Source organism: Pinus tabuliformis, chromosome 1_2, assembly GCF_031772625.1.
Source record: "Pinus tabuliformis cultivar Carrire ecotype Pingquan chromosome 1_2, CPIR1, whole genome shotgun sequence".
Lineage (NCBI taxonomy): Eukaryota > Viridiplantae > Streptophyta > Pinopsida > Pinales > Pinaceae > Pinus > Pinus tabuliformis.
This window is the reverse complement of record NC_142298.1, coordinates 176,120,879-176,145,990: the sequence shown is the minus strand read 5'-3', so window position 1 is coordinate 176,145,990 and position 25,112 is coordinate 176,120,879. Positions and strand designations below refer to the sequence as shown.

At 40.6% G+C, this 25,112-nt stretch overlaps 1 protein-coding gene across 2 annotated transcripts in view; it reads left to right on the top strand.

Moving 5' to 3' along the window:
• Positions 1-1,201: 1,201 nt before the first annotated feature.
• LOC149205059 (putative RNA 3'-terminal phosphate cyclase-like protein) overlaps positions 1,202-25,112 on the top strand; it is a 93,957-nt gene continuing 70,046 nt past the window's right edge. Inside the window, exons 1-4 of one of the 2 annotated variants that reach the window (XM_089394880.1) lie at positions 1,202-1,323; positions 1,443-1,730; positions 17,082-17,362; positions 17,603-17,752. In XM_089394880.1, the coding sequence (XP_089251006.1) occupies positions 17,158-17,362; positions 17,603-17,752 (355 nt within the window). In that variant the 5' untranslated portion in view covers positions 1,202-1,323; positions 1,443-1,730; positions 17,082-17,157. Of the gene's footprint in view, positions 1,731-17,081; positions 17,363-17,602; positions 17,753-25,112 lie in introns of both variants that reach the window. The other variant, XM_089394879.1, reaches the window with a different exon arrangement.

Here is a 25,112-nt window from a genome sequence, read left to right as displayed (position 1 = left end):
TTCAGAAAATGGCTGGTAGGATAAAAATCCTACCGGATAGAAGCCATCAGTCCAGAGCTCGCCACACATTCGGCGGACCTTCTCCAGTGCTCGCCGGACCTGCCACACCTGCAACAATTGGAAAAAATTAACAAATGAGCAAATGCAGAAGAAAAAAACCCAAAAAACCACACAAATACCACCGAAATTTGCAGTTACCTGTAAATTGGTACTGGCTCCTCCCCAAACAGCAAATAGCACGAATTAAACAACCACCCAGGAAACCCTAAACCACCGACGGTCCTGGCTGAACAGCAATTGGCGGACATGAGCTCAACAATGGCGGACCACCCTAAACCACCGGCGGTCCTGGCTGAACAGCAATTGGCGGACATGAGCTCAACAATGGCGGACCACCCTAAACCACCGGCGGTCCTGGCTGAACAGCAATTGGCGGACATGAGCTCAACAATGGCGGACCTCATGCACAGGTAATGGAGCCCTCCCGCGCCATCATCGGCGGAGGGCTTCGAACAACCACCAGACCCGAACAGAAAACCCACAGTCGGAGCATACATCGCGCGGTAAAGGCGGAAATGAGCCCCTCCATGCTCGTTAAATAAACCCTAAACCCTTGACACGTTCCTTAACAGGTGGCGGATTGAGTTGGCGTGGTGTCGTACGAGGCCACGTGCCTGCAACGTGCCCGTCCGCCAGGTGGAGGGGAGGGCGCACAGGTAATGGCGTCCCTCCCCTATATCCTTGTGTTAGTTAAATAAAAACATTACAATTATTACAAATTATTAGAATCTTGAATAAAAAAATTACAATTATTACAAATTATCAGTCTTAATAGTGACCGCTTGATTTTTATTTTAAATAATTATACAATCCGATAAATATAAAAAAAAACAATCACATAACAAAAAAAATTAAGATCCCATTAAATAATCTTTGATCAATTAAAAATAAAAAAATCAAATTTAATAAAATATGAAATTAAATTAAATTTTACCAATAAAACAAAATAATAATATTTCCATAAATTTTTGGAAATTCTGGACATAAATTACAAATTTGCTTGAAATCACATGTAATGCAAGAGCTATATTCCATTTGTGGGGCCTAATAATAACTCGTAAGGATGCTCGATACCAAATACCAATCGACCATAAAATTGGAATTAACTTAAGTACCTTTAAAATATACTAAAATTTTTGGGGAGCCTTACAAACAACATTCATGGGGGAAGTCACAAAGTTAGCCAACAAACCCTAAGGAACTCGTGTTTCGGGTTGAGCGCACTTGTGCTACCCACCACCCAGGATTTTGACAGTGGACACAGTATTTCACACGACCTCTGTATTTTATTCCAGATTTCTCTTCAAGATTTGAAACATATTTTTAGAAAGGACTAAATTGTAATAATCGAGGCCGCTGTTTGCCTGAAAAATCTGTTGCAGAATTTTTTTATTGAAAATTGAGGCCGCTGTTGGAAAATCGCAAGGAGATTCAAGCTTTCAAGAAGAAGTTCGTCAGTCTGTAGTTGCAAAGGGCTCAGCCCATTGTTCAGGTGAGTCGTTCATCGTCAAGGAGAAAAATCACCAGCAGTTGATGTCACTCCTTAGGGGTAATATTGGTTAGAGGCAATAACTACTTCCTCAGCGGTATCAGCCAGAATTTTCTGGATTGAACCCCACCTTGCTACTTGGTGTTCAGCTGTTGGCTTCATACTACTCGGCTGGTAGCAGGTTAGATATGATTAACTTTTGTAATTAGGCATTTTGCAATACGATTTTTCAGTTATGTTTGCAACATGATCATGCCTTGCAAATGATTTTTTGTATATACAGTGGATAACTGGACTTGTTTTCCTGTGTGGCCGTCGTTTCCTTTTTTATGTTTCCCGGTAACTTAGCTGTCCAACTTTCTAACCTCTTACAGGGTTTGCACGTTTATAGTTATAGATTCAAATTGATCAGCGATCAAATTTGGCTTAATCAACCCATTGGATTAAATTTCATGTCATTTAATGCTCGAGCTCTCAATGTCGTGTTGTAGATTAATGCTACACTACTGTGAATTTGGATTTTTGGTTTTGGAAAGGCAGCGAAGTCTCTCTTGTTTTTGGTCTCTGTTCTCGCTACAGGACGTCATCCCAAATTAAAGGCAGCGAAACTCCTAAAGGCTCTGTACAGGATCTCGGTGGATATCTTCTCTGGTTTGAAACAAGAACGCATATTAAGAAGCCTTCGCCGAGTGTCCTGTAGCTGAGATTGCGTTTTCCGTGAGAAATTGGCTAACCGAAGAAGGTTCTGTTGGAAGCAAAGGTTCCGATTTGGGTCATGCGAGAGGATTGGGGCATATTTGAAAGCCATGCGATGCACCTAAGCGGGACGGATTACTGCGGATTTAAACAAGCCGTGGAATTAAGCAGGCCGCTGAAAGACGTGGTGATTCTAAACAGAAATACAACTCTAACGCAGCCGTAGAAGCCAGCGTAGATACTAAGTTCTTATCGCTGGACTCTAATTTTCCGATTGCTGTTTTAGTTCGCTTTGCACTCCTCTGTTGACCGCCGACTTGGGAAATTAAATTAGAAATTCTTTTGACGGGTTGGTAAAAATAATTTGACGGTAAATACAAATGGTTCAAAGACGAGTTTTCTGAAGCATGCGTCAGTCACAAGGAAGTCGGGAAGCAACGCAGTGGCCCGTTTCGCAGATTCACGCTGGTTTGACCGCCAAGGTCGAAATTAGGTCTTTCTGTTGTTAGGTCACTGTAATTCGCTGATTGGTTGCAAATCTATAGACTATTGGATCGTTTATGTTTTGTGGGTATGTTGATATACTTGGATGGAAAGTCGTGGTACTGTGGTACATTGGATTCCATGTTTCAATTATTGAAAAATCCTGTGTATTGGTAGATTCGACTCTATTATGATAGATTGTATTGTCATTTTCTGTCAGTGTATTACACTTTTTTTGAGCAAACATTAAATCATTTGTAAATTGTATTAAATATTACTACTGTAATTGGAAAGGAAGGAGTGCTGCTATAGTAAACCCCGAGGGCAGATTGCCCTAGTACATTACACTTTGACTATGCCAACTTGCTGATTCACTTCGTGCAACAGCAGCAATGTAGTACGGAAGCGTGATGCATCAGTCCATCATGTTTATATGCTTGTTGGCACAAAACTTTGCGGTTAACTGCTTCTGGTAGGCTTCAGAGGATTTTTCATTACTTCTAGTTCTAATAAGAGGTGTACTGCACAGTGCATCCCTAGGGCACAGAGAGGACAAACACAAACAAAAAAAGAGAAACATGAACTTTTGTATCTCTCAATTGTGTAGAAGAATTTAATCTTGACTGCTGCAACCAGAAACATTCGGAAACCACCTATTGAAACTTCAGATGCGCAACTACTGAAACATAAGATTGAAGATTCAAGTGTGTGGACACTGTACATCAGAGGATTAGGTCTCTTTGATAACTAAGTAGGTAGTAGATCTACGAAAGAAAAAATATGGAAATGCACATCAGCATACTAAAATCTGTAGCAGCAATCACATCTCTTTCTATTACATTAAAAGAAAAGATTACATCAATTCTACTCTACTCACACAAAAACTCCTCACAAGGTCACGCTGCAAATCACACTGAGCCCTTGTCTAACTAGCGTGCCTTTATCTCCTTTATATAACAAGAGAAGAAGATGTTACAAACAGGGATAAGAATAGCCTCAAGAATGGTGTGTGCTCGTGCATGTAGGGGAATCTTTCCCAAGTGATGTAACCCACGTGAATGCTATGGACAGTACTTAAACTTCTCAAATAAATAAATGTGCCTTTCATTTCTGGAATGAATATGCCATGCATGTAGTATAACTTCTAGAGTCACTATGCCATACATTAGGGAATCTCTGGTGGACTAGTGGACCACATGCAAGTGGTAACTCCCATGATAAATCTGCCTTGCATCCCTAGGTAAATGCACACCACCAAAATAAGATGAAAATGTCTACAAAAGAAACTTACCTTCATGTGAAATTCTTTTAGGGCATCCTCTTTCCAGCAAAAGTCAAGCACTTTACCAGTTGAAGGAGAAAAGGCTTGCAGTAGCAAGGTAAAGAAACTAACAAAATGACTTTCTCACTGAGAATTTATAAACAATGATAAACTAAAACCCTACCCTACCCTTGTTAACATGGTTCTTCATAACAATGTTATCAGAACCAGACTGATCATCAACCAGTTGACCCCAAAACTGGGAAGGGGAAAACAATCAGTCCGCTAAAAAATACATAAATATACAAGTTTTGAAAAAAACATATATATTCATGTGCATTTATATGAATCCAAACCATAATACACAATATGTGAAGTTTCTCATATATATAGCAAGTAAGGGTGCACATGACCAAAATAGCATCGAGTGCAATCCATCTTTGAACCAAAAATACATCAAGAAAGAGGCTCTAGATGGCTTCTAGAGTCCAAAAGTATCATGCTGCAACAAAGACCTACATATCATCAGATTCATTGCCTATATTGAGATCCTTATCATCAATATCACTTTCTAAGCATTAAGGTAAGATAGAAAATGCCTAACATGTCAAATTGAGATTTTCTTCGAGTGATGGGTACATTTTTACTAGGGTCATGACAGTAATTCAACAAACAATGCCACCAACATCGAGTGTAATGTCCTAGGATAATTGTTTCTTTGCTGTTAGGGTTTCACAATAGTGCAGACTCATTTATTCATCAAACTATAGGCATGCATGAGTATAAAAGATCTTCATAGCAATATAATTGTTCAACAGTAATGCACATCCACAATTTTATATAACCATAGGTGTTATGGAATAGTATATGAAGTTCCACAATATTCTGATCAATGTTGCACGAAGCGGGGACGTGGGATGCGGAAGCGTCATTTTCCAAAAATCTAGGAAGCGAAGCGTTTGCTATATATATATGTGTATTTTTATATTTTTTTTGCATTTATACTCAAAACAAACATCCCAAATACCAAATTAGTTGTAGAAGACATGAAAACATGCATATTTTTGCATAAATCAAGATAGATATAGCATCCATTGTACATTAATGATTAATTATTCGAGCACCAACCATTTAGATGCATCAACCATCTAGAATCTAGATTTTTCTCCTCTTGTCTAGCCTTTGCCTCTACCTCGATTGTCTAGGGATATTAGTCAACATTGCCCAATTTTGATCAAACTACCTAATTTAAGACTTAAAATATGGTAGAAAAAGCTTAACATGCTTGATCGATGATTTTGACTTGATTGAAAGGTAATTTTTTGCCAAGGGCGTGCCGCGTGACAAAGGAGTTCAACAATTAACACCACCAACACTAGGGTACATATAGGGCTTGGTGCTCTTGATTAAATGCTAATCGCATACCTTCATACTTGATATAATCTAATGAAATGCCACAATCCCATTGATCCCGAATTCCTGAAAACTGTTAAGTCTGTTGAATTTTGAATAGGATATGAAATTCTATTTTCTCCATATGAAGTCCAATGAGGCTGGAACCACTCTCAAACATCTTGAGTCATTGCATGGTAATGTTAAAAATTTAAGTAAAAGTGACATTCTCCTTTATTTTTCATTTTCATCCTTTTACTTTAAGAATTTAACATTACCATGAGGGAGCATCTGCTATATATATATATATATATATATATATATATATATATTTTGCCTTCATTCCTCACCCTAACCCAAGGTGGACCCACCCCGAACAAGCAAACTCACCTAAAAAAAAGAAAAAAAGAAGAAGATTTTCTAAACATCGCGGCACTTTTTCGGAATTGTACAGAAGCGTACGCTTCGCCCTCCAAAGCGTCACGCTTCGTACGGCCGAAGCGCCGTACGAAGCGCGCTTCGGGCCTTAGAACGGGGGGGACGCTTCCTGCAACATTGATTCTGATCCTCCAACAAAATCACTGTGAGGGTTGGCTGCGCATAGTAAATTTATCCAACCAATGATCACCAATATAATACTGTTTTTCAGCTTCAACAAATTAATAAACCAATCATCGACTATACTAGACTACTCAAAATGAGCTACGTTAATTGACCATCAACTGTGCTGTCCAAACCTTACTGAACAGGAGCACGAATTGTTCTAGGATATTTGCGGACTTGTTTGTGGAGATAGCAATTGCTTGTCGATTGTCTGCACTGTAATGGACTCAAACTGTAATAGGGTTTGGATGAACGGATTAATAGAGCTCGATTCGCTGTGCGGCTCTATGGCCCTGGCCTGCGGCCTAGAATCTTCTCAAATGCTACTTCAATTCTCTTTGCTGGACCTTAAACCTTTGATGTCTACTCCAGACCAAGATGTTGGTGCTCAGAATGAGCCATTCTCTTGTGCAGATGCCCTGCGTCCCTCAACCTGGACCTCAAAATACTTAGAGTGACCAATGCCAGATCCTGATGACTAATCAAATGAAAATTCCCAAGGTGAGAATCACTGTTTTAGGTTCTTTTTAAATATATTTGACAATCATAGATGTTCCAAATGTTATTGCTTTACCAAAACAAGAAAAAAAGGTGTCTAGGTAGGGTGGGATCAGCTCCACTGAAACTAGACAAAAGGATTAGATAGGGTGGGATCATCTCCACTGAAGCTAATAAAAAAGAAGGGGGGTCTTAAAACCCTCAGGGCCTTAGGCTCAAGAGAATCAGAGATATTCCAATCCAAATTGATGATCTAAATTGATGATCCAAATTGATTCCAACTCTCCTCTATTTATAGATTCCTCATGGGGTTTCTCAAATGTGAGGGGTTGCATGCGCAACCCCCAATTTGGGCTTTTTTGCCACAACCAAACCAAAATTCATCTAATGGTGCCCCAAACAATGGATAATTGGGTTTTCCCTCTTTATCAAGACTATAACCTACAAGATTGGGGAGCGATGGAGGAGCTTCTGCGTTCGCTCAATCTTGGTTATCGAGCTCACTCATCCGAGACACCTTCTGAATGTGGCTGGGGCTAGGCACCTACTTACCCTCTTGCTGTCTGCAACTATCTGCTGTCACTGTCTCCATTCCGTTACTCTGGCACCTGGACACATTGGTCTTTGTCTGGGCAATTGTCAGTTGACGCATTTTTGGGTAGACCTTCTCTCGTTGTTTGTCGGCTGTGATGGAGTAGGATATGGTTGATTATTCGGAGGATCCTTATGATTCTGTGCCTATCTGGACGATCTCTCCTCCACAGCTACCAGTTACTTCCACTAACATTTCCACTAATGTTGGCCGGTGACCCTAGGGTTTTTTCGATCCTGGTTTTTTCTCATTCCCTTCTGGCCCATCCGTTTGTGTCGTCTTCCGGTCCATGAACTTCTTCACTGCTGGTTTCAGGCTTACCAGACGACTCCTTCTTTGTGCCAGGCTCTGACTATTCCCATCCCTCTCCGACATCGCTCCAATTCCTTGCGTCCTGCTTGGACCTGTCCTCTGCCTCTTTTACACTAGATCCCCCCGAGTTCCCCTCCTTTGTGAACCCTATTCCTACCTTTCCCTCAGACCTGGGCCCTCATTACCCTCCTTCATCTAATCTATCCTCCCCGATCCCACCTCCACTGGTTTCAAACCCTCCTACTTCGGGCTTCTTTGAAGGAACCACTCTTCCGCCTCCGAATTTGGGCGGGGAACCTCAGTCTAGTACAAGATTTGGTACACCCTCCAATCACATTGCTAACCCTCCCTCAGGGAAATCGGCCAGGCTTGCAAAGAAGTATAAAGGAGTTAAGGCTGGGAGCAGGAAGATATCACTTACCTTTGGTGAAGACCTCCAGATGGGTGATGTGCTCAATACGACAGATAGGGTACTGGTTGGACGGGTTCGTGGAAGATCTTATACGACTGCTCGATTGCTACAATGGATATTAGAAATTTGGGGTTATATGCTTGATGAACTTCCCTCGATGGTCACCCTTTCTTGAGGTTGGTTTGCACTTCGCTTTCAACGTCCTGAATTCATTCCTTGGGTCCTATCTAAGTACTGGCACATTGAGCTTGCACCGGTATTACTTAAGCGATGGAGCCCTCTCTTTGACCCGGAGCGTGAACATTTGGGGGCTGGCCCAATTTGGGTTTGTCTGCCAGGACTTCCGCTTCACTTCTGGTCTGAGGATGTCTTTAAGAGAATTGGTAATGCTCTGGGGACTTTCCTGGACTATGAAAAATCATACATTGTCACTGGGAATATGGCAATGGCCCGCATCCTGGTGCACTTGGACACGAGAGAAGGATTAGAGGAGAATTTTCAGATCCAATGGAGGAACACATGTCGTATCCAGATACTTGATTATGAGGGGGTACCCTATCGATGCCGTCATTGCCACAAAATTGGGCACTTGTACAAGGATTGCCCCTTACTTGCTTCCAGCTCTGCATCTGTGGCTCAGCCAGATCATATTGCAGAAGATAACCCCTCTGGTACGCTGGGTAAGAGACCTGCAAAGGTTGATGGACGCCCACCGAAGACCACCCAGTCGATCTGAGGATCAAGCAAGGAAGCTGTTTGTCCTCCATCTCCTTGCATCACCAGATCCTGTGTAGTCGCGACTGTTGCTATCTTCAGTGCGGGTAATTTTTTCTCTGATCCCCCTCTTACAAATGCATCTACATCTGATTTTTATCATAGTACATCTATTTCGCATTGCATCTCTACACCTGCATATGTTCCCCCCCTATTTCGTGCCCACCGATTCCCTCTCCTCCTACTTTCACCACCACTCCTCCTGCTATCCTCGGTGTCCCTCGATCCGTTCCCTCTGCTGGGCTTTCCCATGACACTGGTCGGAGTCATGCTTACAATCTCCGTTCTAATTCCAAGTCCACATTCAGAGATTACTGTGGCATCGGTATTATTACCCCCTCCTTGCCTACTAAAACCCCTCGGGGCAGACACTCCAATATGTCCAAGGCAATATTCCAGGCGGGTTTGGAAGTAGCACATGGTCGACAACTCCCCATTGACAAGGTCCTTAGAGCATTGACCTCTCCCCCTCTTGGTTCTCCATGAAGTGGTTATCCTTCAATTGTCGTGGGATGGCTAGTCCTGCCAAAAAACTAGCCTTTAGAAGACTACTTGAGATTGAGATGGTGGACATTATATTCTTACAGGAAACCCTTGCACCTAGCGACCAGATCATCCCTGCTCTAGAAGCTCTTGCACTTGGTTGGCACTTTAAAGCATTGGATGTCCATGGACAATTTGGTGGTATGGCATTGGGTTATAACCCTCCGGCTGTAAAGCTTCATAATATCTGGGGGAGGGATGGTATCATTGGAGTTGATATATTTACCTCTGATCTTGGGAAGGAATTGAGACTTATCAATATTTATGGACCCTGCATCAACCAGGCTCTTTTTTTGGGAAATCTCCTTAATCTCTCATACATGCAAGCTGACAATATCATTCTTGGAGGCGATCTTAATTTCTCTATTGGCCATGCGGAGTCCTGGGGACATAATGCGCAGATTGACCCTCTAACTGATCATATCAGTTCTCTGTTGGAGGATCATCACCTATCTGATATTCCTTTGGCGCAGATTCAACCTACCTGGCATAATCGGAGGACTAGAGAAGCTATGCTTGCCAGAAGGTTAGATTGGTTCCTTGTTAAAGAATCTCTTTTGGATTATTTTTCACTATATAGGCAATGGGTGGGCTCAGGTGGCTTGTCTGATCACTCCCCTATTTATCTTGAATTTGCTAGTGCTGATCGTAAGCCCAAAGCCCCCTATAAATTCAACTCGACCTAGCTCAAAGATGAGGGGTACATTAACATGGTCACTGATTATTGGAAAGCTCACCCACTTGTTCCTGGTCAGTCTATTTCCGAAGCATTTGCTAAAAAGATGCTCTGTCTCAAACACAAATCTATTGAATGGGCCAGAGAAAAAAGAGCTAAGGATGACCATATTCTTAAAGACATCGAAGTTGAACTTGCAAATCTAGAGGATAGGGATGGATGTGGTTTTGAAACCACAGAAGCCAAAGATTGACTAATCAAAATCGAAGCAGACCGGAACAAAATACTAAAGGACAAAGAGGAAACCTGGAGACTCCGGAGTCGAGCTATATGGCTTCAGTCTGGGGATGATAATACGAAGTTTTACCATCGGTATGCAAATGGTCGACGGGCCATCAATACCATCTGGCACTTGGAGGATGACAATGGCCACCAGGTAAATACTTTTAATCAACTGGCCAACCTCAACACATCACATTTTAGTTGGCTATTCAAAGCTCCACAGGATGCTACCCTTGCAAAGATCATTAAGGTGGCAGGGCTATTCCCTAGATTCGTAAATCATGATGGTTCAGTGGTACTTGAACTGCCTGTTACTCTGGGAGAACTAGAAGGCACCCTCAAATGGTTCAAGAAAGACAAAAGCCCTGGACCAGATGGTTAGCCGGTTGAATTTTACCTTGCCTTTTTTGAAGTTTTGGGTAACGATCTTCTACAGGTTATTGAAGAATGTCGAGTTAGTGGCCGCATGTATGATGCATTTAATTCTACATTCATTGCTCTCATACCCAAATCAGATGATCCCCAGACCTTCAATGACTTCTGACCTATCTCACTCTACAATTGCATATATAAGATCATTGCTAAGATTCTAGCCAACCGCCTTAAACCTATCTTATCTAAGCATATATTTCCAAAACAATTTGCTTTCCTTAACTACAAGCACATTCATGAAGCAGTGGGTATTGCACAGGAGGTCCTTCACTCCATCAAGATCAAGAGGTTAAAAGGTATGATACTTAAGATCAATGTTTCTTTAATCGTTATCGGGATTAAATCAGCGCGGGGAAAAAATAGGAAAAAATCGTAAACATGGGGAAAAAATTGGTAAAAATCGGGAAAAAATCGTAACTTACAAAAATATTCAATTTTTTTTCAAAATTTTTAATATCTAAAGCATATACAACATAAAATAAATACATTGACACATAAATATGATAAAAGAACTAATATATAAGATGTTTAATATCATTTCTAGTGCTACATCACACATAAAAGTGAATCATGTCCTGAATAGTAAGTCCTGACTCCCAACTCAGCCTCAAAATATCAACAAAAAATATAATAATGTATCTCATATCATGAATCATAATGTCATATACAATGAACCAAATAATTAAAGTCTAATACTACTGATTTCCTCTGCTCCTCTAGATGTAGATGCCAGTGGAGTTGGCAGTGGACTCTGCTGTGCTCTAGAAGCTGAAGAACTAGGAGCTACAGGAGGTAGACCACGTCCTCTACTGGTGACAAAGGTAGCTTGGGTAGGTTGTGTCACCTCCTCCTCCTGTTGTTCATCCTCATCAAAAATCCGAACAAAAAAATAAAATAAAAATTATTCCACGATTTTTTCCCAAAAATTCGCCGAAAAAAATACATGTACTAATCGGCCGATAATATCGCCGGTTTCAAAAACTCGCGATTTTATGATAAAATCACGATTATGCAACACTGCTTAAGATAGATTTGGCTAAGGCTTTTGACCAAACCAACTGGCTCTACCTGAGAATGCTATTGACTCACTTGGGCTTTCCTTTAAGTTTCATTCAATGGATTATGTGTTGTATTTCTAATGTCTCATACAATGTTCTTATTAATGGCTCTGCCTCACCTTTCTTTCATGCTGAATGTGGCCTCAGACAAGGTTGTCCACTCTCACCACTTCTTTTCTTGTTGGTCATGGAAGGGTTGAGTCGGTACATATCCGAGGAAAAAAGACTGGGCAGACTGATGGGCATTAAGATCACTAACAACTGCATCCTTACCCACCTCCTTTTTGTAGATGATGTTCTCATATTTCTTAATGGATCGATTGGCGACATTACAACATTTTCCTCTATTCTCAGATCTTTCTGTTTTGCTACTGGAATGGAATGCAACCAACTAAAATCAACACTGACAACTATTGACTGCTCTCTAAATGAAATCCACATAGCCCAACAGATATTTCCTTATACTATCCTCCCCTTTGATGATGGGCTTAAATATCTAGGCTTTAGACTCAAGCCTATCAAGTACAAGATTGCTGACTGGGTTTGGCTTGTGGCAAAGATCGAAAGGCGTCTGAATATCTGGCATCATAGATGGCTATCTAGGGCTGACAGACTCATTCTCATCAAATCAGTTTTGGAAGCTACTCCGGTGTATTGGATGTCTCTAGCTTGGATTCCGAGGGGCATATTACACAAAATACAATAGTTGTGTAGTAGATTCTTTTGGAAGGGCAAACAAGAAGGACACACTTTTGCATGGGCCAGATGGGACATTATTGCTCTTCCAAAGAAATGGGGTGGATGGGGCATGAAAAACTTAGAAGCTTTTGCTAGTGCTTTAGCAGCCAAAATGGGGTGGAATGTTCTTACTTCCAGGAACCTTTGGTCAGAGGTGGTCACTCAGAAGTACATCTCCCCACTCCATACTCTTGATTGGATCAGGCAACCAACTTGGAACAGATCAAATATATCTACAGTTTGGAGGGCGGTACTCAACTCACTTGCATATATCCGAGATGGATTAACCTGGAGGATTGGGAATGGCAACTTGGTTCACATTGGGTTGGACCCCTGGTCTGGATGTGGGAATGCTTATCAGTTACCACAGGAATTACTTCACTTCCTCACTAATGCTGGTATTACTAGTCTTGCCCATATTGCTGACCAGGACAATTCTACTATTTTCAACCAAGCCTGGAAATTTGCAGATCAGTTGGGTATTCCTCCTATCTGGCAAAATAATTGGCAATCTTATCTTAATTCTCTTATTGAATCTCATGTCCGGATCACTGAGGGGGAGGATGAGCTAAATTGGGCACACTCACAGAATGAAAAATACTCCCCTTAGCCCGGTTACCTCTTTATTTACTTTGGTCATAAACCGCCTGTATCTGGTTGGTGGTGGAATGTACTCTGGAAATTGAAGGTGCCACCTAGAGCTAAGCTTTTTATGTGGTGCATCCTTTGCAACAAAGCACCCATAGGGGATAATCTCCAAAAGCGAACTTATCATGGACCAACCTGGTGTATACTTTGCAAACAGGCATTGGACACTATTGATCATCTTTTTCTTACATGTCCTATTACTACTGCATTTTGGCATGAGGTACTCACAAACCTACAACTTCAATATAGATGGCAAGGTGCAAATATTTTGGAAGCATGGCAATTGTGGTGGTCAGCAACTCACTCTCCTAGGATTCGAAATCTTCCCATTTTGATTTGCTGGAGTGTTTGGCTTCAACGAAACAAACTCATATTCTCTGGTATTATACCTCGCTGGCCTGATGTGTTAATTTTAGGTATGTTTTATGCTGATAGCAAATTTACTTCAATTTTCCATATTAGCTCAATATCAATTCTAGATTAGCAATCACATTTAGCATGATAGTAAAATGCAGATAGAACATAAACATAAATCGCAGAAGACAAGAGGACACAAGATGTGGCGCTAGCCAGGGACAAACCCCAATGTGGGGAAACCCTTGATCAATTCTTCTTATATGTTCTTCAATAGTTCAGCAGAGAGAGAGATAGTACATATACATCAAAATAAGAGCAGAGATCTTCTCTAAGTAGATAGCATATGAGGTAGCTGATCTGCGCTGAGTTGAAGGCATACTGCTTCCACTGATCCAAGGTGACTCGATCACCATGCTGCACCTCACTGTGCCACATCCAATCATCATGCTGGACCTCATTACCATGCTACATCCAATCATCATGCTGGACCTCATTACCATGCTGCACCTTATCATCATGCTGCACCTCCCTGTGCTGCATCATCAAGCTGTACTTTACTGTGCCCATCATGCTGCATCCCATCGCAGCATTCATTATCACAGTGCTGCACTTTGATACACTTGTGCTGCACACATCATGCTACCCTACACTTCATCAATATATCCATCATCATGTAGCAACACTCAACATCATGCTGCACCTTATCATGCACTACATTAGTTCACTTTTAGGATCTCTATTTGCTGCATTGAATGTCATTCTAACAGCAGATAGATCATAGGGCAGCCTTCATCATGGACTGATTTGAGCATCAAGACAGTCCTATCTAACAGCCCTCCTAAACAAAACACATCTGTCATTTATGTTTGCATGCCGTTGTTTGCTGCTGACCTGGTTAGGGCACTTACGCAGCCCCAAACGTACTCCACAGTTAACCAACCAACCAGAGAGAATACCCATCATTCCATGCACAAGTTGCTCCACAAACCACCTAGGTTTGTCCTTCAATGCGGCTGCCTACTACACTTGGTGAGCACTGTCTAGGGCATCATTCTGCCTACAAGAACACTTCAGAAACCCTCAACAAGGCTCCCTTTCCTTCGCTGCTGCTACAGGAATATGTGGCCTTGTTTTGGAGGGCCTAATACTCATCTCAGCCTCCAAAACAAGCCTCCCTTCCTACGTGTAATTACCCAAGGAAACTCAACATGTTTACCTGTGAGGTTTCTTTTATTTCTGCCCAGAATTTCCGACCATGACCTCAGCCTCCTGCCTGTAGCAACTTGGCTCCCTAACTGTCTAGAAGGAGGCATAAACTATGCCTTCCTTCACCTTCGCTGGGCTCCTCTCTTCTGCGGCCAAAACAAAGCTCTTTATGCACCATAGATCTTGTCATAAGTCTGCGGCTAGGGCACATTGTGACAGCTGGCTTAGGGCCTCAGATCAGCATTGTAGGTCTCTTCTAGACCTGCGTTTAGGGCAGCTTAGGGTCTCTTCTGGACCAGCGTTATAGAAACCTTCTCCACTGCGTTAAGGCCTTCTTCACCATGACAACGATAAGGGTTAGGGTATCTCCTGTAGCGTAGAGCTTCATTACATTAGGGCAGCATAGATTCTTGGTGATGTCTCCTTCCACCAAAACCCAGACGAGTGGAGAGGAGAGATCACAAGAGTGTGTGTCTAAATGACTTTCAACTTCAAGGCACCTTTATTTATACGAAAACGTTGAGCATAAGTGGAGGCAGTTTGGTTGCTGGCCGACCTTGACGAATTGTCCCATAACACAAATAAATTCATATCTTCATGAATACTTATCAGAATCGGATGATCTTTAGATCAATCCTACACCTCTCGATGAGAGGAATCCAAGAAAAATATCTGCCATAAATAAGATGACCCACATGGAGTTTGGCCCTAGTTGCCAATTTTAACATCATGTCACAACACACCTCATCTCTACTTATCACAGTATCTCGGAGGAAGACCACCCCCACACCCACACCCACACTGTCCGTAATATATCAGCTGAGATTATTGAAAGAAATTATCCTTGGGCATATTTTGATGGTTCGACACAACTACATGGCTGTGGTGGGGGTATCTTACTACACATCACAAATAATCATTTCTATAAGATACAGATGGGACTGGGGGATGGGACAAATAACTTTGCTGAACTCATTACACTCTGTCATTTATTATATTTTGCACTTGAGAAGGGATGTCGTCGCATTCAGATTTTTGGTGACTCCAAACTTATCATAAACTGGTTTAATCAACAATCTGCATGTCATGTACACACACTCTGGAATATATTGGATGAGACTATGATGCTGAAATCTCAATTTGATTATATCTCTTGTCATCATATATACAGGGAACGCAATCAAGTTTCTGACGGACTATCCAAGGAGGCCTCGCACCAGCCACGGGGGCTTTGGATGATCCAAGAACAGACTGATCAGGACTTCTACAGATATTATCATCAACCATATGAGGACCAACAGCTGAATGGGGCCGACAGACCCTGATTTTGATTTTCATGACTTTTTGATGTATTTAAAATTTTGCACTGTATATTTATGTTCAGATTTATTTGAGAAACATATCATATGTAAATATTAACAGTCTCCCAACTTGGGATAGTTACATTTTTGGATAGCACAACACAATCAGTGGCATGACCACACATGGAGCATATGCTTCTAGCATCTACAACATATAATTTTCAACTCATTAATGAAAATTATGATTCTTCCTTGGGGAAAAAAGACTATAGCCTACAGGGTTGGATAGACTATTTCATCCTATTGTGGGCAACTAATACATAGTGGACATTATATCAAGATACACAGAGGGCTTGGTGCTCTTGTTTAAATGTTAGTTCCAAACCCTTATACATGACAAAATCCAATGGAAGTGTTCCAATACCCCCCAATCCTAAAATCCTGAAAATTGTTAAGTCTGCCAGATTTTGAGTGAGATCTAAAATTCTACTTTCTCCATATGAAATCCAAGGAGGTTGGAACCACTCAAACATCCTGAAACAATTAATGGTAATGTTAAAAAATTGAAGTAAAAGGATGAAAATGAAAGATAAAGGAGAATGTCACTATTATTAACTTTACCATTAATTACAATGCAGTAGTATGGCTCTAGGGTTGAATATTTGGCTGCCTCACTCGTAATTTTTATTTTGAAATATTAAATTTGCACTCCAAGGGTCCCTAGTTGCATTTTATGGAACAAACTGGTGAATTCTATACAGGAACTGGCTGGTTTGGTACTGAACCGGACTTTTCCGGTTTTGTGCCACTGGTTGGACTGGTTAGGGCTTGAAAATGGCTGGACGTGCTGGTTCAACCAGTTCTGGTCCGGTTCTGTTAACACTGCTTTATAAGGATTATGAATGCTTATGTACAAATTGACATTTATTACTTGATACTAGGAACTACACTTGTATGATCCAATAGCATGAACTTCTGATTACTAATCCACAAAAAGCTCAAATTCCAAAGCTGTGGCTTAGGCACAGCACATGTTCAGTAGTTTTTGTTGGAATCATATGATCTTTTGTTTTGGATTAGCATTAGATGCATATGATGGAAAATATTTTCCATCAAGTTTCATCACAAAGAAGTATACTGTATTTTCATTCCATTGTGGTTTGTCGGACATTAATATAATTATCTTATCTTATCTTATTGCATTATGAGTAGATATGTGATAATGCATTTAAATATAGTAAACCCTCATCTTGAGTTTATGTTTGCAGGTTTTGATGAACTTTATAACCTACTGAAATCAAGGAGTTCTAGATCAGGATTCAAGGAACATCAGCTTAGGTGAATATGGTGAAAGCGACTACCTTACAGCTGCGTGGCACACAACATTTTCGTCAGCGCCTTGTATTGTCTACATTGTCTGGCACTGCAGTGCGTATTGAAGATATCCGAGCAGATGACACATCACCTGGTTTGCGAAATTATGAGGTCTCCTTTCTCCGCCTAATGGAGAAAGTAAGTGATGGTTGTGTTGTGGAGATCAATGAAACAGGTAACAATGTCTTGAGGGCATTTCCTTTTGTGCATGATGTTTTTTGTTTACAACAATTTTCAGTTGCACCATGATTGGTGAACAAACATAACCGTCTTTGGCATGGTGATGCAAATTGCCTCTAACTTGTTTCTCAATCAAGCACATGCATGGAGCCCTGAGTATTCATATGGACTATAGATCATTCTTTTGTTATTGTCTCATTCATCTTGCAATCTCATCGAAAATTTTTACATGCAGGAACAAAGCTAAGATTTAAGCCTGGTTTGCTTGTTGGTGGAAAACAACTGAACCATGATTGTGGCCTAAGTAGATCAATAGGTTACTTCTTGGAGCCTTTGATTGTTTTGGGGCTCTTTGGCAAGAAACCTCTTTCTATTACGCTTAAAGGTATACCTTATGGACATCTCAAGACTTATTTGCATTTTCAATCTGCCCCTTGGTAATTATTTTCAGGTTTCATTAATTGTTTGTGTTCTTTGGAAAAGTTTAAAATGTCATTGCCAACTTTCTTGTTAGTTTGGTCTTTGTTGGTAATGAGTTTACCACACAATCAATTGTTGAGTGTCCAACCATCATCCATTTGCACTCTTGTGAGTGAACTGTATAAGCTTCTCGTCAAAGCCATGCAATGGGACTATAGAAGTTTAATTGCATATCCTTATGGAGACCTACTGACAAAAACTATGAACTTGGATTTTTCGTCTTGCTTCAGGGAATATATACATGATAAATTACAGATATAAATGTGATTTATATTGTGTTGGATTTGGTCACTTTGTGAAATACTCCATAAGACCCCAAATGTAAATAGGGGCAACTCTTATGGTAACAATCTATGGTTTGAAGCTAATTTTATTGACATGTGTGAAGAGAATCTCATGCAAATTAACTGAATTTGAGAATGAAAATGAGAGATCAAAGGAAGAAGGCTATATTGTGGAATTAGACTTCAGTCTTGTCTAAAATGGCATTGGCAATATCAGGTGGATATTGTTCTTTTACTGAGCAATCTGTACCTTGTAATAACTACAATGGAAAATTTCCTCAACATTCCATGAGCGTGACCATTAATGTGAATTTATGACATTATCCATCTACATTCTTTCCATTTTTCTCTCTAACTGGTTTTAATAGCAATGATAATGTGCCCACAAGTGAAATCCATCATAATTAGTTCTTTATATAGTTTTTGGACCTTCAAAGCTCATATACTGTTATCTATTTTGTGGCTATCTTTTGTTATGTTGTTTTAGTATCTTTTGTTTTCCATTTAAAGGAGTTTTGATCTAAATTCCTACTTTTCTTAAATGTTTGGTAGAGCAAAGTCCTATTTTGTGACAATTTTTTTCCCATGTTCTTTACCCTGTCTTTCACAATAAGTGCATGCTTCATGTCATTTAGATGTGATGGAAGCTATACTAAGTTCTTCAATCTCTATCCACTTGTAGGGGTATAATATTTAGTCCTAAAATCTATTTCTCAAAGTGGTTGACAAGGGGGCAAGTTCCTCTTCTAAATTCTGATTCTGGGGCAGATTAACTCTTTTTCCTGCACAGGACTGGTCTCCATTTCATTGACTGTTTTTTACCTCTTGTGTTTACTCCTTTGCATCTTTAGTTTGTTTTTATCTCCAGGAGACGCCTTGAGTGCTCCTGCATTGCCATTATTGTTTGATGTGCTTTTGAGTCCCATTGACCTATCTTTGCCATTTCAGACATTGACATACTTACTTTCTTTTTTCTTGGAAGATTCAAGCTTCTATTATTTTACGTATCACCAGGATTTGCGGATGATAAAAATTCAACTACTGCTTATGTGTTCAATATTGGAACATAAGCAGTTTCATCCATTAGCAAGAAACACCATGTTGTTTCACTCTATTTTGCTGAGGAAGAGTACAGGGTAGCTGTGAAAGGGTCATGCGAGGCAGTTTGGCTTAGGAGATTATTTGCAGATTTATTGATTGAATAGAGTGGGCCAACAGTTCCATTTTGTGACAATTAATTATCAAGGTGTTCTAAATTGAGCAAATGTTCCAATTTTTCTGTCCAGTTTTCTTTATGTCAATTCGAGACATCATGTACGCAGAAAACCTGGATTTGGTCTTAGGGATCTGTTCTCTCTCTCAGTTCTGTTATAGTTTGTGTATACAAGAAAGCATTGCAAATTTGTCGAACTTTGTCATGATAAGAGCACTTTTGTTGTATTTTTCCTGCCTACAGTTGGGTGCCATCTTTATGTGCTAATGAAATCTGAGGTGGAAAAGGCACTCTTTTTGAGCCCCCTATTTTGCCAGTGATGGGTATTGTTTGTTGTGAGTTCCAGATCAGCGGATGTGGCTGCTGGTTTAATTGTCTATAACTATCAGGACGGTGTTCATATATCACTTCTTTTGATCTGGCTTTCTTTCTTTTTTTCTTGCATGGGTAGTATTGGATCAGACTCCTGTTTGTGCACTGTTCTGGTGCCAACTCAGCAGTCAAAGAATTGTGGAGTGAGGGTGCTGCTATGGGCTTGATTTGAGCTTGAATTTGACATGCTTTGATTGTATGTCATGAGGGTTATTTCCAGTAGATTGAAGCTCTGTTTTCTATGCCCAGTTTATGCATTGTTTTGAGGAGTATTCAACATGCACATCAAGGCACAGATTTGTGACTGTTTGGGTTTCTTCATGCATGCACAATTAGTTATGCTAAGTCAGGGTGCAACCAGTAGGAGAGTATACCTTTTGGGCATTAGTTTTAGAATCTGTCTCATGCTGAACTACTTCTGCAGTTGGACTGCCTTATCCTCACATCGTGAAGTCCATGGTGGGCGTTCTTGGTTCTATTTTCAGAGCTCATTTTATTCCAAACTCGGGAGGAGGTGGGCACATGTCTTGGTTGCTGTTTCGAGGTTTTATCTTGTATTGTTCTTGTCCTATGGAGTGTTTCACTTGAGGAATATTTGCACGCATTGTTTATTCCAGGAAAATATCTCAGTTCAGACTTAGTGCCACTAATAAAGGCAGCTTCATGTGCCTGGAGGAGTAATTGGTTTCTTGAGTCTCCTTTTTCTTTTGCTATCAAGACTCAAACCATGTCAATGCATTCTACTAGAGCTTGTCCGAGTTTTAGAGCGAGGTTGACAGGGAGACACAGTGTTCATGAACAAATTCATGGCTGATTATTGATAGATATGTCCTGCAAATCTCCCAACACCCTTTTGGTACAATATCTTTCCCTCTCATAACTATGACAATTGCACAACATCCTTAATCCCACGACATTCCAATGATTAAAGTTTGATTTGAGAATTATCAAAATTTTCACTAAGATGTAAGGGTAACATTGGCGTCAAGTTTAATGCACCACATTTTATGCAAACCATTTATCCTAAATGAGATTTAAGTTTCAACTTCCAATTTCTCTCCTTCTCGAGGTCTTAGTAAGTTGATTTGTAACTTTATGTTTTATGTGTATACTCTCTTCAATGGAAAGCTTGGCTATATGGTCTGCAACCTGATTTGTTGATTGTCTGGACTCTGGCATGGACAAAATGGGCTCCTTGAAAGGGTTTTGAGACTTTTCTTAATTTCTTCTAAGTACCCTTGGAAATGATGGGTTGGTGAATTATTTTTATTGGGTATGACATCTGTGATGAACTTTGAGTCACCTTAAACGATACCATTTTGATAGTTAACTTTAAGCTTTAGTGACAAGTTGATTCTAGTGTTGACTACTTCAATTCCTATGGATTTATGAATCTTTTCTCCCAAAATTTTGAACTAATGGGCTTCACAATATCCCGCACTTTCCTTGTTAACTGCATTGCACTTGCATCATTTGGTTTGCCTTTGGCTGCCCCATCAAAGTTGATTTTGATCCAACCTTGCTCTAGAGGGATCTGTATCTGGTGGGAGGGAAAGCCATCACTAGAGGGTGTCCTTGAATAGATGGTGGTGATATCCATGTTTGTTTTTGAGGATGTTAAATTGTTTATTAAAGTATTTGTAATCTTGGATATTGGAAAAGTATATTGGAGGCATAATATTTTGCATTTATGTACTTGTATCGTAACCTGTATTGATGTTGTGTTTTGAGTTCACTGTAATCACTGTATTGTACGTATTATTTGGGACAGGTTTTATAGTATATGGTTTTTTCTTTCGCATTTGGACCACTTTGACTCTTGTGAAAACTTCATTTTTTACTAAAATACTTATCAATAAGGTTAAATGTGTCAAAAGATTCTTTTTGTGCCTTTTGTCCTCTAGATGTCCTGTAATGAGTACCCCTTCATCCTTGTGAACACTCCATGAGCAACCTCGTGAGCACCAATCATAGTGAAGCTCTAGCTGTTGCAACACCCATTCATGAGCTTCTTGGATTTGTGTGTGCTTGTGAGCTTGCATGGCATCAGAGCTTCTTCTAGATCCCTTCCTTGTCTTCTCTCCCTGTCATCTTTAGTGACCACCTAGGCTTCCATAAACTGTTCTCCCCTCCTTGTCCTATTTGTTTTCATCATCACCCCCTAAATCCTCCTAGAATTTCCCTTATTCCCCACATTCCTCCTAATCTTTCCTATCGTCATCCTTGACCTCCCCTACCCCTTGACCCTTTCTTTGTCTTCCCTAGTCGTTTCAGTCCCCCCTATCCCCACAACCTTCATGACCTCCTACCTATTGTCCTCAACCTTTTTTGCAAGCATTGCACCTTCCTCAACCACTTTTCGCCTGTCCTTGTCTCCCTTTACCTCTCTCGTAACCCTCACAAGCGCTGGTGTTTCTTCATTGATCCCCCCAATCCCGTCTCTTGGTTTCCCTATTTCTTGCACTTTATCATGCCCTTGCCCCCCTACTTGTTTCCTCAAGCATATGGATCATGTAGCATTGTCACAACAAACATTAACCATTTATTTTCTCCAACAACGAATCTTGATTGGAAGGGATTTGTAGACAACAAACATCTGATGAAGTATAGTCCCATGGCCACCCATCTGGTTGACGTTTCTTCTTTTTCTCTAGTAGATTTCTGCATTTGGGTAGCACACATAAAAAATATCTTGGCAAGATTCAAGGAAGTTGAGTCTGAAAACGGTTGGCCATGCTCTGAGGTTTTTGATTTCACAAACAAGGTGGTGGAAGTGGAATTCAACAAACTCAAGCTGAAAGAATTGGTCATTGAAAGGAAAAATAAGGAAAACCTACTTCCCCAAATCTCGTTTGGGGATCCTTCAATATTGCATCTAAAATTGCAAATGTTAAAAACATGCAAGAGGTCCCAATAGTACTGTTCAACTGGGAGATGAAAATTTAGCAACAGATTCTAAAGTTTAAACTCTTTGGTACATGTTCTGGAATCTGAAGGAGAAGATGATCCCCCCCACTTGTCAAAGTCAAACAGGTGGTTCAAGCCAAAATTGTAGAGGAAAGCTTTAAGTGGGATAAATAGCTAAATTGTAGGATGTGAAGACTCCACTCTACTTCTTTGGACCCTATGCAAATGAGCACTTCTTGTCTTCATGGTGTTCTTGTTCTGAAGGACATCTGCCTCGAGTGATGTAGTATCCCTAGGGAATTTTTGCCCTTAGGTTTATAAAATCACAAAATAAATTGACTAACTCTTACAGTCTTCCTTTCAACTCTAAATAGATAAAGAGAACACAGCCATATAGTCGAGCAGTAGGTTTTCACAAAACTCCAATCGTTCATAGTGGTTCCAATTTATCATCAACCGCTCCTAGGTCTGTTTCACCAGTGGATCTGATTGTTTATACATAACAGTGGTAGTCTAATAATATAAGCTAGCAGTCCTATGTGTGATTGCAACAATAGTAATAACTAATATCTAACGAATCAATCTGATACAACAACCAATTTATAACCAATATTATAAGATAGTTATGACCTGTGTAACAGTTTGGTCTTGGCTATTATCAATCCCAGCGATGCCTCAATTGGGCTGGCCAACCAGCTATCTTACACACTCGTAACTCAACTGCTGCCCCAAACTCGTCCTTTGCTGCCCAGACCTAAACAGTTAACCAACAGTGCCTTAGAAATATAGGCCACAGCCTTCCAGATCTCCTACGCAGTTGTTATTACCTTTGCTGCCACTGGGTTGATTGCTGTTTATGTTCCCACGTACTGAATGCTTGCTTTAACAGGCTGTTATCCGTGTTTCCATCCCTTCTGCTCTGCGGAAAAGGGTCACCTTAATATGTGGTGCTGGCTGGGATAAGGGTAGCTCCTTGCTCCTGCTGAGGTTGGTTGCCGCGTAGGCAATTCACACAGATTTCACTTCTTTATGGTGGGAATGCCACACCTTGAGCAGATTCTTGCTTGACTGCCCAGAATAGGCCCAGACCTCGCCCAACCTTGGAAATATTCCTTGATTTGCGCAGTGTTCTGCCCTATTTGCCTTGGGATTCCCACAGAGAGCTCTTTAAAGGAGGTCGCTGCCTCAATGAGACACCAGAACTATCTGACTGCTCCTCCAATGAGACACCAGAACTATCTTACTGCTCCTCCAATGCTTTGATGCCCTATGCCACAGAGCCACAACATATTTTCTAAGCCAATAGCCCTCGGATCTCTCTCCTTGATATCCAAAACAAGATGAAAACGTTTCAGAAGCTTATGTCAAACAGGTGAGAGGAAGAAAGGGATTGGCTAGGGCAGATCACAACCACCGAAACCAATCAAGGGAAAAAGGGGTCTTAAAATCCTAGAGCCTCAGCTCACAAAACAGAAATATCCAATCTACAATGATGCTAAAATGATTTTCCCTTTCTCATATTTATAGATTTCCTTTTGGTGTTTCTTTCCATATTTTAGTGTGAGGGGTCTCCAATTAGCCCCCATTGCTGGCTTCCTTCACAAGTTTTTGACATTTTGTTAAACACAACAATGGCGAAGGCAGAAGATATGAAGGATAAACATTGAATGCATATATTATTCACATGATATACATTTATAGTACATTGGAGTGACCCTTGGATTCATCTTCCAAGGTCTCTTGGACTCCCTTTGACTGTTCAACTTCCTCACCATAACCCTTAGTGGATTAGGTGTCCAACATTCCCTCCCTTAATCCAAAGGGGTATGTATGAGTCCAAGAAGAGAGCTGTAATACAAAATGTGCAAAAGTGCATGGCAGCACTAGGCTGAATGTGCTCTCTGAAATGTTGGTATAAGAGGGTGGTTTAAGGATGACCACCAACACTGGAATGCTTAGTGCAGTTCTTGGAACTCTTCCAAATCTGGCAAGAAGTTGAAATCTTCTGCTAGAGGAAGTGTCCCTAATGATTTGAAGAGGGAGACCTTCAACCTGGAAAATGCAGGTCTACAACCTGCGGTGGTTTAAGGATGACCACCAACTCTGGAATGCTTAATGCAATTCTTGGAACTCTTCCAAAACTGGCAAGAAGTTGAAGTTTTTTGTTAGAGGAAGGGTTCCCAATTATTTGAAGAGGAAGAAGCTCAACCTGAAAAGGGAGGTCCCAATCCTGCATAGATGGTTTAAGGCTGACCACCAACCAAAGGCATGCTCAGGGGCATCTCTGTCTCTGGTTACAACTCTGAATTTGGTATGGCAGGTTGTGGATCAGGCTCGCTTGATGTGGCTTTGAAACTTGTATATTACCATCACTCCCCCCCTCGTAAGATAGAAGGTCAGATGATGGAGAAAACTCAACTGCAAGACTTTTCAATACTCTAGAAGAAATTATGACATATGACTGAAATATCTTCTTGGATGTTGAAGCC